This window comes from Salvelinus namaycush, chromosome 27, assembly GCF_016432855.1.
Source record: "Salvelinus namaycush isolate Seneca chromosome 27, SaNama_1.0, whole genome shotgun sequence".
Lineage (NCBI taxonomy): Eukaryota > Metazoa > Chordata > Actinopteri > Salmoniformes > Salmonidae > Salvelinus > Salvelinus namaycush.
The window spans coordinates 30,279,902-30,292,771 of record NC_052333.1 but is presented as its reverse complement, the minus strand read 5'-3'; the positions used below and the strand labels follow the sequence as shown (position 1 = coordinate 30,292,771).

The following is a 12,870-nucleotide window of genomic DNA, read 5'->3' as shown; positions in this document are numbered from 1 at the left end:
CCTCCAGACCAGGTATGACTGTCTGTCAATCTGAAGGCGAAAGAAACGCACACCTGTTGAGGCGAGGTGCTGGCTAGCGGAGTAGAACAGGAGCTCAAGATGCAATAATTGAAATACCGACGTTTCGACAGGCAAGCTGTCTTCATCAGGGTATAATGACTGTCCCTCATACTTTGCTTGGCTGAACCAATCGGCTGACTCCTCAGGGCAGGTTTCCCAGGTCCACATTAACCCTACTTCTGGGCAGCAACAAAATATCCCTTTCAAATGGGGATTCTCAATTGAGCGTGCATTTTAGCTAAGATCTGGATCCAGGAAACTGGTCTGTTCTGCCCAAGTAAGACTTGGGTTGGATAAGATGTGGAATGCTATAGCTTTACTCAATCAAACCAGGAAACAGAGTTTCTGCGATAAGTCAAACAACTTCTTGCGATGCGAGAAGACATGCTTGAATTCATGTACTCAACAGAGCAAGTATTACTTCAAAACATGCTCTATTACCGAGCAGGAAGAATCATTTTGACTCCACCCAGTTACCAATTTAGCCGGAATGGGGCCCTTGGTTGGTTCAGGAATGTGACAAAGTTCCTGGACACTCCAACAAGACAGCCGTGTGCAGCCTAAGGAATCCAGGTACTCCCATCTTTCTTCACTATGTTTCAGTGGAGGGTCTTTTCTCAAAGTTGTATTATTTTTCAGAGTTGGTCTTGGCTGCCCTGTCTGTGTTCGAGATGCTAGGTGGGTTTTTCTATACTGTTAGTGGGGTGGCAAAGATGAATTTATTGTGCGACCTGCAGCGACACTAGTCCTAATATCCTTAGGATGCCAGTCAAGCGTTTTAAAGGCAGGAATTATGGGAATGACTGAATTACCGCAGACCTTTAATATGAATTCAAATGACATCTTTGCTTTAATGTCGCCATTACAATGAAAAACGGTAAGCCATATGTATTATAGTTACTCCCAGTTATTCCCAGAGAAAAGCAATCACAGGAATGTACCTTTTGATTAACTGAAAAATCACAGTCATATGTAACGATATGGTACGATTATTCCCATAGGAAAGTCTGTACTCTGTATTGTAGTGTAAATACCACTGAATTAGAACATACGGTATTACATCATTTTTAGCACAATGATCCAATCCAGGGTCATTGTGTTTAGGTGACACCCAGAGTTAACAACCAGTTTGAAGGCCTCAGGTGACAATATTTGGGGAACTCTCAAATGGTGCGTTAATATTGACTCGGAGAATCGTGACCACAGTCTATTACCAGCACACTAACTGAGAGACAGAGAGAGGGACGAGGACGGGGCAAGGGTCTATGAGAGAGGGAATTCTTTATAAACAGAGAGATAGAGAGAGTGATATTGTAATGCCCCATTAACTCTCCAAAACAGTAACCTGGAGAACAAGACAGGGGGGAGAGAGGGAGAGGAAGAGAGAGAAGGGGGTAGAAACAGGGAGAGAGAGAGTGAGAAAGAGAGGGGGGATTGAGAGAGAAAGGGGGTAGAAAGAAGAGAGAGAGAGACACACAGAGAGAAAGAGAGACACAGAGAGAGAGAAACAGAGAGAGAGAGAGAGAGGACGAGAGGGACGAGAGCGAAAGAAAGGAAGAGAGAGGGAGAAGGAGAGGAACTGCAGACAGCACAGCCCTGTGATGCTGGATACTCTATCAGATTCCACCGCAGGATCACATCACAATGAGCACCTCTGTTTCGGCCTGCTCACAGCTGCCCTGCTCAATGAGCCCTTCCTGCCAGGAGGTCTTGGGAGAGGAGGACGAACGAATAAAATGACTAACACACACCCACAAAAAAAACATACACGCGGGACAAATATGGAGCCAGCCGGGGGTAGACAAGCCACCTCTCTCTCTTTGCCCACTTTCTTTCTCCTGTCTCCCTCTCCTTTAAGTCACACATTTGGTCACAGAGTAGAGACCACCCTGTACACAGTGTCTTAAAGGGGAGTACCGGGTGTGTGAAAGGAGTAAACGCCCTGTACTGTAAATGATAATCATTCTATTATCCCTCACGTTGCTTTATTCACAGCAGCCCAGCAGTGAGCTACAGTAATGATGAAATCACATTAACCAATCACATAGAAATTGAACTAGGCTATCTATGTATTTCATGCAAATAGCCAACATACAGTAGTAGTATGTTCCATCCATTATCCACCAGGATGTTAGACATTGTTCTTGGAGCCTTTAATATGTAGCCCTTATTATCATCAACAAAACGTTTTCACATATAGCACTAAGCCCAATCAAAACAATCCTAAATGTAAGACCATTGGATAATGTAATGTAAACAAATAGGAGTGGCACAGCTGCTTTAATGTAATTAACTTAATTGACCACTAGATGGGGCCAGGTCAGACACAGAACTCTCCTGACAGCTGTCAGAACAGGAGCCTGTTCAAGAGGGTCAAACGTTACAGAACGCTCAGATAGAAAAGTACTAAGGAGAGCAGATGTGATTGTCTGTCAGGTAGAATAAGGTCTCCTGTTAGCTCTATTCATTACATTTCTATCTGCACTTTCATGGTTTATTTCACCCATAATTCTTTCCAAATGTATAATTAACATTAATATACAAACGATATATTGTGGCCATAACTGATCACAGTTTAAACACTGAGTCCATACATCCAGGCTAATACATATTTGAACATAAAACAGCTAACTGACCCAAAACCAACCGAGTGAAACAAACAACCCTGTTGTCTAAACACAAACTGTCCAAACACAGAGACCGTGGACAGACACTGTTGGAGGAGACTAGGTGACTTGACACACACACACACACACACACACACACACACACACACACACACACACACACACACACACACACACACACACACACACACACACACACACACACACTAAACAGAGTGCTGTGAGACCACTGCAGACCAGAGCCGTCACGCTCCAGATGACCCTATAGACTGGTGCACTGGTGCCCAATAAAACTGCAGAGCTTTTGTAACACTGTCCAACGTTAAACAAGGAGAATGAGAATCAGTGCTGAGGAGCGTTCTTCACTTCACCCCGTGGGTAACCTCGCGTTTCCCGCCTCCACCCTCGCACCTTTCACTCTTTCTTCAGGGGCATCCTTGTACAGCGGCGCCAAATACCAGACAGGCACACCACCTGACACCTTGACCCCCTCACCTCTCACCTTCACTGTCACACAAAGCTGACATTGTTAGAGAGAGACAGAGAGAAAAACAGAGAGGGACAACATGAAAGTGTTGCAGACAGGGTGGAATGAGAAGGAGACTAAAACAGGAAGTGAAAAGGGCTAAAACATAGAGGAAATGGGAGATGATTGGAGAACACACAACACTTTAAAAAAGGCAAGAATCCAGACCAAAACCAAGTTTGTCCTCAATTTCCTCTCTTTCGTTCTCTTTCGTTCTATTTCTCTCTCTCTCTGCAATAGTAAGGCATGTGTTCAGCTCAGACTGGAGGCCTATAATTTACATCAGTATTCTCTATAGTTATAATGTATTTATAATCCTCCATGTACACAGACAGAAAATCCATTATAACCACCCACACTATAAAAAGGAGCTATTGAAGCATATGATATATATATTTATATACAATTAGGACTTAATATGAAAGAATGCACAACTTCAAAGTGAGGTAAGATGTTTGGAAGGGTTGCCTGGGGTAAGTACAAGAGACTACTGAGGATTGACGAACTCAACCTCAAGTCGAGAAACTTCGAACGACTTCTAACCATCAAACATTCCACAAAACCACTGATGAAACCTTGCCATATCATAGAATGTAAGAACACATTTGTCGTTTGACATGTACATACAGAGCTCAGTAAAAAGGAGGTTTTCAGAAAGCCTAGCTAACACACCTCAATGTCTAGTCCTAACATGGTTATGAATATCTCCAAACGTGTTTTGATTGACAGAGGCATCACAAGACACCGGATCACATGATCGCACAATCTATCGTAGCCTGTGACTACAGCTCAGGCCTAACCTCGTAACGGTTGCATTGTTTGTTGTTGTCCGAGACCTGCAGCCTCAAAAACATGAGGCAGAGTAGAAGATCACAACAGGTCAATGCTGTAGAAAACCCACAGGAAAGCACTCGTTCTCCTATGCAAGGGATCGTACCCTCAAGCAATGATAAGTGAATGGTAGGATGAGACAAGCAGGACAGTATGTTGGACAGCGGTGAATCACAGTTCATTCTTTACATTATAAAGTCAATGAGGAGGTGGGTTAACTACAGCCTGGTTAAACCAGACTGAGTGCTACGTTCACTAATGTTTTACTTAGAGTGTAGTGTTTAGTCTGGTTTAACCAGGCTAGGAAGATTTAAACCTAACCATTGCCCTATGCTACAAAAGTAGTCCAATCCCCGATTGGCAGTTCTACTGCAGAGTGCCAACGTGGACCGTGAGGCATGTGGTTCAGTTCAGTCAGTGACTCAGTTGGGCCGTGGATAGGACTAGCCATAAGGGAGGATACGTGGACCACAAGGTCTCTATAGGACCACTAGGCCTCAATGTGAGAGGCTTTGATGCCTTACTAAAGCGTACAGCCCAAACAGCCAGTGGCAAATAAAGAATCTTAACTGAGGCATAGTTGGAAGGCTAAGATACTGCACGTCTTCTTGGCAGTTAGGCCTAGTATCCAACAGAAGCACAAGCAAGAATCCCAACTCAGGGAGTAACAAGTTAGTGCCCTTCCATGTTAAACACATGGCTTAAATAGTCCCACATCGTAACCAGGAGCTCCACAACTTTGTTTTACATGTTGGCCTAAACGTCTAAATTCAATGCCTTATACAGATCTACAACAAACTGTGTTGGCACTTTTTAATGCAGCATAGCTGCCATGCAGCTTTACAGCACTCTGCCCAACCAGGAAAGAGTCTGACTGGAAAACAGTGAAATCAAACCAGACTGAGGCCTAAGCAAAGTATACCGAAGAGCTTCCAGCCTATTTACCACTGAGCCTAGGAATGGTGACTAAGTCAGGCTCGTTAAATAGTGCTGCGGAACGATGCAGATTACAGAACAATAAGGTATCATCATCATTGTTTGTCGAGGCACTTGGCGACGTTCCATCCGAGCCTGGAAATACCCTTCAGAAAATCACCAAACATTCTGAAATCTTTATAGGTGAGCACTACCTTGAATTGGAACATCATTTGAGGTGGGGAGATGATGGCAGGCGATGATTTTTCATCTCTAAATGGCCCACTATGTTATATGAAGGGGGCAGGGGTTGCATAGACCATACAAGCAGCCAAAGAGCCGTCTGACTCTCTTGCGCCGGGGGCTCTGCAACCATACAATGTGGAAATCACTGGTCTCTAAAACATTTACCGTGCTCATAAAACGAAGAGAATTCTAGATGACTAGGACCATAAATTATAACTTCAGTTCAGTTCCTGAGTAAGACTGCAATAACACAATGCTATTTATATGCAATTTATAGTCTTACATCTCATGCATGTCCACTCATGGACAGCTGATGCCTTCAAATGTATAAAATATTGCCTGTCTGAAATAATTGATACAAATCTACATGTAAAAGTACCCATCTAAGTTTCCGGACACGCCCACACACACTTCCTACAACCAGGAAAATAACAGTGACTGGTTTACCAGGAACAGGAGGCCTAGACTGACAGTGTATGATTATGCTCTGGCATGTCAATTTTCAGAAAACCGCTTGAAGATGTCTAACTATCTCTCTCGCAAAACCTCCCTCAAAAGCAGAGCGCTGAAAGAGCCTCTAGTCTGATGGGCTCTAGTCTGATGGGCCCTAGTCTGATGGGCTACTGCGGTTAGTCTGAAACGTGACTATGACATTTAGGGTTGGCAGCGTCATGAACTGGTTAGGCCCTTTTTAACACGGCAAGATTTCAGATTTACAGCTTTACACGGTTGATACGCAGTTAGGGCCTTCGGTTGTGCATGTTTCACATCTACAGTACGACCGCAGTCTGGGCCAAGCCCTAAGTCTATCTCCGGGTGTGCAGAGTGGGATGTGGGCAACCGGGGGTGTCGGTTCATGACCCATCGTGGATGCTTGGATGCCCCTTTGGTTTTCCTTTGTCTTGATGGTTCTTGACCCACCATACACCACTCCTCAACTCTCATGATAAGTGAATAGAGGAGACGGACACCTCTCATGATAAGTGGTACACTAACACTTGGCCCTTGTGACTGAACAGTATCTGCTATCTAGTGTGCTGGTCTGATGAGCTCTCCACCACTGCTGCTAACTGTTGGAGGCAGCTAAAGTAGCTATGGTACTGCTCAACTTCAGAGACAACATGGAACTGGACAAAAGCAACACACATGCCAAGATGAAGGAGAGAAAGAAGGAGAGGGGAAGAGAGTGAGAGAGAGAGAGAGAGAGAGAGAGAGAGAGAGAGAGAGAGAGAGAGAGAGAGAGAGAGAGAGAGAGAGAGAGAGAGAGAGAGAGAGAGAGAGAGAGAGAGAGAGAGAGAGAGAGAGAAAGGTGGAGGGAGGAGAGAGAGAGAGAGGTGGAGGGAGGGAGAGAGGGAGGGGGGGAGAGAGAGAGAGAGAGAGAGAGAGAGAGAGAGAGAGAGAGAGAGAGAGAGAGAGAGAGAGAGAGAGAGGGAGAGAGAGAGAGAGAGAGAGAGGTGGAGGGAGCGAGAGAGAACAATAAATATGGGAATAATCCATCCCACAGGACATGTGAAAAAAGACAAGACAAGGGAAAATCACGGGGACATCAGTTCAGGCATCCAGTTCACATAGATACATACTCACACTTACATACACCAAAAAGCATGCCTGTGGCATAGGCTGAGGACAAATAGCCAGGGCCCTACTGCTCGGCCACACAGTGGCTCTATTCACTACCTCTGTGACTGCTAGGGGGAGAACGAGTGAGAGAGCGCAGGGGAAAGAGGGTGTAAGTGAGGGAGGGTGTTTTGGTTAGAATAAGTGAGACTGTTCTTTGAAATGAGGTTAAGGAATATCCATGTTAAGAAAATATTGCCGACCTATTTTGTTCATTTACAAAACCCTGCTTTCATTCCTTTGACCCTCTGTGTGTGTCATACTATAATATGCACACTCTCTTTTTCCCAGCGGGATGAGAACAAACCGTAGGGGCAGACTTTCTGAGGGAGCCACAGCGCAGTCCGCCTCTAATTCGGGCTTTCATTGCCTGGGTGGGGACCTGTTTAGTCTTTAGTTTGTAGCCCATATCCACATGTCATCTGTGAACGTCATAAACCAAGGAGCTATCACGCTGTAGCATGGGCAGTAGCAGGGGTTTGAAGGAATGTTTAGATACTGTCTTGTCGTACTGATGTGCGCAAGTTCACACCCGCGCAATAACGCACGCAGGGCGCCCAACTACGGAAATAAGATAATATTCTATGGATTCATATACTGCTCGTTAAGTTTGAACTATAATAAAGAGAAATCACTTCTGAACTTTAAAATGATCTGATGCATTTATGCAAGCGCACTCCATAACGTTCATAACGTCAGAAAAACAGTCCGAGGTGTTAGACACAGAGGCGCACATTCATTTTAAAGGGGCACTTCCACACCCGAAATGGAACAATCCATAGGTTTCACCGCCGCATATACACAAAACTGTTAAAGCGAACATACACTCGGAGACACTTATACGTTCACTCTCCACACCCTTCTCTCTCTTCCACTCCGTCTCGCAGAAGCGCACACTCCCGTATAATAACCTAGTCATAAAAAGCAAAAATGTTCAGACTTCCTCCTCCGAAACACATACAGGAGTCAGACGACGGGAAATTGCAATCGGCTCTGCAATCTGAAATAGGAACTCGATCCAAAGAACACAGTAGAGCGCACACACTTTTTTAGAAACCCCCATCCGTACACACTAGCATCTATTCCCACCAGAACGCCTATGGCATTAAAGCATAATTAACAAAAACCGCAGAATAAAGTCGCATTCATCCAATGTCGCACCCGAAGAGAACAATAAAGTATTTTGGAAGTATAGCCTATATTAATATATTACATTGCCAATATCTTGCAAGAGGTATCCCATACAGGCACTACAAGCAGTGCTCTTTTTACGTGGGCCTCATACATTTGGGATAAAGCTCAATTTGCAATTGCTATATAAAACTGTAGGATATTATTGTTATGTTATAATACAATTATATGAGTGCCTATGGTATTAGTATAATAAGGTGTCACCTTAAATGGTTCAATTGTAGGCCTTTTCAAATTGGTCAAGTGTGTCATTAGTTACCAATGTTCAACTGAATAAATAAATAATCAATACAAGTTTAATCCTATAGAAGTCATATTTAACTAAGAGCATAGCTTGTAGAGTTGAGGGAATGAATGGTACCACTGTGTTAAAAATAACGTGAAAGATCCAAATGCGCATGTTATAATCTAGTGGTCAGTCACGGAATTACCATCCTGCCTTGAAGACATTCTTGACACCAAATTCTTCGAAAAACAATTACGCATTGACGCTGTTAAAGCTTAAAATAAAACGTTATCCATATATAAATTAAAAGTATTGTAATCATAATGACAATTGATTATAAAAGCGTAATTGTTAATCGTCTAATTCAAATTATTGATCGGCTATTGTCAATTAGGCTATTATTAAGCACAAACTTCTGTTCGCTTTAAACTGTTTCTTGTTAAAAAAGCATCATATAAATCAATAATATGATTCAATCATGATACAGTAACTTCATAAAAACAATGGTAACTATTTTTTGAAACTTAAAAAAAACAATAGAGGCGACCAATGTCAAACAATGTAAGTTAAAGGCTTTCACAAGTAGGCCTAAAGACAGGATGGAACACCAAAAAAAACTGTCTCTATTGTCACAGTACTAACATCCATTCCTAGTGCAAAACCCTCCTCACAAAACAAGAGAGTGATGAGAGGTGACAGTGATGGGCAGGGGCGGGTGCACGGGGTGAACTGGTAAACATCTAATCAAGTCCCCATAAAATGTCCACAGTCATTACTCTGACTTTGCCACTGTATATCCACGTACGCACAGGCCTACATCCAGTAGCAAGAAATATACAGGTAAAGAGAACGATAAATCAGACGTGAACTCTCTCGGTAAAGTATCTCAGTATAACTTTGGCTGCTGAACGCACCGTCCTATCCTATGGCCCCGTCTGGAATGAATGCGCGTCCATGCGCAATGGCGCACGAGCTCCAAAACGTCACTTAATTCATCTAACAAAGCCATTATCTTTTACAACTATTGTCAAATGTAGAAGAAAACATTACATTCACAACTTCCACAGAAATCGTCTAAATATCTGGAATGGTTGAGCCGTTGGGCTAACTGCAATGGGGAACTGACTGACACCTGTCAGGGCAACGCCTTTCACCACGGCCTCTTGAGGAAGAAGAGATACAAACCCATGAAAACGTCAAAATATTATTTCAGTAGAACATTAAATGAATTAGAAACCCTGTTCCCTGTACTGTTTTGGAGTAATGTAGGCTAGCAGTAAAGCACCACGGGTCACCTATAAACCTAGACTACAATCATTGGAAATACTGTCAAGCAACATTACTTTTCAAAAGCAAATACGCACGGTGCGGGCAGTCAGTGCTTGACAATTCTGAGATTTGGTACAATTTACATCGCATTTCAGACAATTATTTAGCTGCAAAGTCTTACTGGAACGCTCAGCGTAGTTATTCAAAAGAAAAGGCATCTTACCTGCTCGAGCCACGGGTAGTTGGCACAGCGCGAGCACCAGAGTTACCAAGGCAAAAGAGGAAAGGTCCACGCGCCATGGTCTCCGCTTCTTCCGAAAAGGGCAATCTCGAATATCCATTGTTTTGTAGTTGTTTGACCTTGGACTTTAAGATCGGATATGTTCAAATTAGATATCCTCTCTCACAGAAAGACAGTGGAAGAGAATTTCGACTGGACCTTCTGTGAGGCAAAAAAAACAACGTATTTTACCTCTTCTTAACGCTTATTTAATAAGTTACCTATATCTACCTATGCTATGTACAACATTTAAATAGTAAAAGGGGTACGATCAATAAATATTTGATGTTATATTCCAAGTGCTAAAGCCCCATTGAGTCAGCGGAGTGGATATGAGTGCCCACAGCGGAGAGAGCAGAGAGAGACCTGAATTCACTCCCTCTCCTTTCTCTCTCGTTCTCTCTCCCCCTTCCTACTTTCTCCCACGAAAAGTGAGAGAGCGCGTGTGTGCGTACGGAGAGAGAGAGTGAGTGAATGAATGACTGAGTGGCAGAAGGGAAGGAGGGAGGGAGAGATTGTGAGCAATTACGCGCGAGGCAGACGTGTGAGAAAAATGTAGAGTTGCGAGAGGAAGAGAGCATGCGATAAATGGAACGTTTATAATAAATATTCACCCCTTACTAGGCTATGTTTCTATTGCATGTGGGTTATTATTATTGCCTAAGGGAACCATGCATAATCCTGAATGTAAACCTGTCACTGTCTTCTTATTATGGGCACCTTCTCTCTATTTCCTAATTTCCATCCTTGTCTTAGTATCCGTGGCACTGTGTTGCGCTCTTTCCAGGCATATGCTCGCTTTTTAAAATATGAGCGTCTGTCTGTCTGTCAAACAGATTTTTTTCTGTCCCGGTATATCCCAATAAAAGAGCTGGACAGTGTAAATCTGTATAGGAGTTGCCGCAGCCAATCAGTTCGCCGTCTGAACTCGCAAACGAATGTAATCCACGCCCATATTAAAATGCCTTCGAGGTTTCACGTACTCCTTTAAGGTCTGATTGGTCAGTCCCACGTGGCGTCAGAAGCTACCCAGGTGCGACAGTGAGGATGTTAATTTTAGAGCAGGCACATTTCTCATGATCATAACTTGAATGCATCAATTTTCATTCCCATAGCTGTTTTATGACACGGGGGTTTACATGAGTGGGCTAGATATGACAGGGTTAGGGTTCAGAGTTGGGGTCAGTTCCTTTTTATTAAAAACATACATTGAATAGCAATCGATCCGCTGAATTGACCACTTGAAGCCTACAGGTAGGTATAATGTCTTAGTTATGATACATGTAGGACCCCTTTATAATGTCTTATAACAATCTCATAATGAGCAGGACTAAATAACAGAAGTTTGAGACATTGAAAAGGATATGCATAAAAATACATAACATATTACAAGTCTTGTTATAAGACATTATAAAGGCTCATACATTATTATAAGAAGTTATAAATCTGTCTGGATGATTTAAGTAAAGTGTTACCTAATATAATTATATACAGTGCCTACAGAAAGTATTCAGACCCCATTACTTTTTCCACATTTTGTTATGTTACAGCCTTATTCTAAAATGGATAATAAAAATACAAAAACTCAGCAATCTACACACAATACCCCATAATGAAGAAGCGAAAACAGGTTTTTAGACATTTTGCAAATAAAAAATAAAAAACAGAAATACGTATTTACATAAGTATTCAAACCCTTTGCTATGAGACTCGATATTGAACTCAGGTGCTTCCTGTTTCTATTGATCATCCTTGAGATTTTTATACAACTTTATTGGAGTCCACATGTGGTAAATTCAATTGCTTGGACATGATTTGGAAAGGAAAACACCTGTCTATATAAGGTCCCACAGTTGACAGTGCATCTCAGTGCAAAAACCAAGCCACGAGTTTGAAGGAATTGTCTGTAGAGCTCTGAGACAAGATTGTGTCAAGGCACAGATCTGAGGAAGGATACCAAAACATTTCCGCAGCATTGAAGATCCCCAAGAACCTCTATCACTCTTAAATGGAAGAAGTTTGGAACCACCAAGACTCTTCCTAGAGCTGGCCACCCAGCTAAACTGAGCAATCGGGGGAGAAGGGCCTTGGTCAGGGAGGTGACCAAGAACCGAATGGTCACTCTGACAGAGCTCTAGAGTTCCTCTGTGGAGATGGGAGAACCTTCCAGAAGGACAACCATCTCTGCAGCACTCCACCAATCGGGCCTTTGTGGTGGCCAGATGGAAGCCATTCCTCAGTAAAAGGCACAGGACAGTCCGCTTGGAGTTTGCCAAAAGTCACCTAAAGACTCAAGAAACAAGATTCTCTGGTCTGATGAAACCAAGCTTGAACTCTTTGGCCTGAATGCCAAGCATCACGTCTGGAGTAAACTTGGCACCATCCCTACGGTGAAGCATGGCGGTGGCAGCACCATGCTGTTGGGATGTTTTTCAGGAGACTAGTCAGGATCGAGGCAAAGATGAACGGAGCAAAGTACAGAGATCCTTAATGAAAACCTGCTCCATAGCGCTCAGGATCTCAGACTGGGGAGAAGGTTCACCTTCCAACAGGACAACAACCCTAAGCACACAGTCAAGACAATGTAGAAGTGGCTTCGGGACAAGTCTCTGAATGTCCTTGAGTGGCCCAGCCAGAGCCCGGACTTGAACCCAATCGAACGTCTCTGGAGAGACCTGAAAATGGCTGTGCAGCAACGCTCCCCATCCAACCTGACAGAGTTTGTGAGGACCTGCTGAGAAGAATGTGATAAATTCCCCAAATACAGGTGTGCCAAGCTTGTCGTGTCATACCCAAGAAGACCCGAAGCTGTAATCGCTGCCAAAGGTGTTTCAACAAAGTACTGAGGAAAGGGTCTGAATATTTATGTAAATGTGATATTTCAGTAAATGAGCAAAAGTATCTAAAAACCAGTTTTTGCTTTGTCATTATGGGCTATTGTGTGTAGATTGAGGAAAAAATCAAATGTAATGAATTTTAGAATAAGGCTGTAAAGTAACAAAATGTGGAAAAAGTCAAAGTGTCTGAACACTTTCCGAAGGCAATGTATCTTTTAAAGTCCTTTTCTGATTGCCTCTGATGT

At 43.1% G+C, this 12,870-nt stretch overlaps 1 protein-coding gene across 1 annotated transcript in view; it reads right to left on the bottom strand.

Moving 5' to 3' along the window:
• LOC120022635 (collagen alpha-1(V) chain-like) overlaps positions 1–9,849 on the bottom strand; it is a 47,130-nt gene extending 37,281 nt beyond the window's left edge. Inside the window, exon 1 of the mRNA XM_038966612.1 lies at positions 9,732–9,849. Within this exon, the coding sequence (XP_038822540.1) occupies positions 9,732–9,849 (118 nt within the window). The remainder of the gene's footprint in view (positions 1–9,731) is intronic.
• Between the last annotated feature and the right edge of the window lie 3,021 nt (positions 9,850–12,870).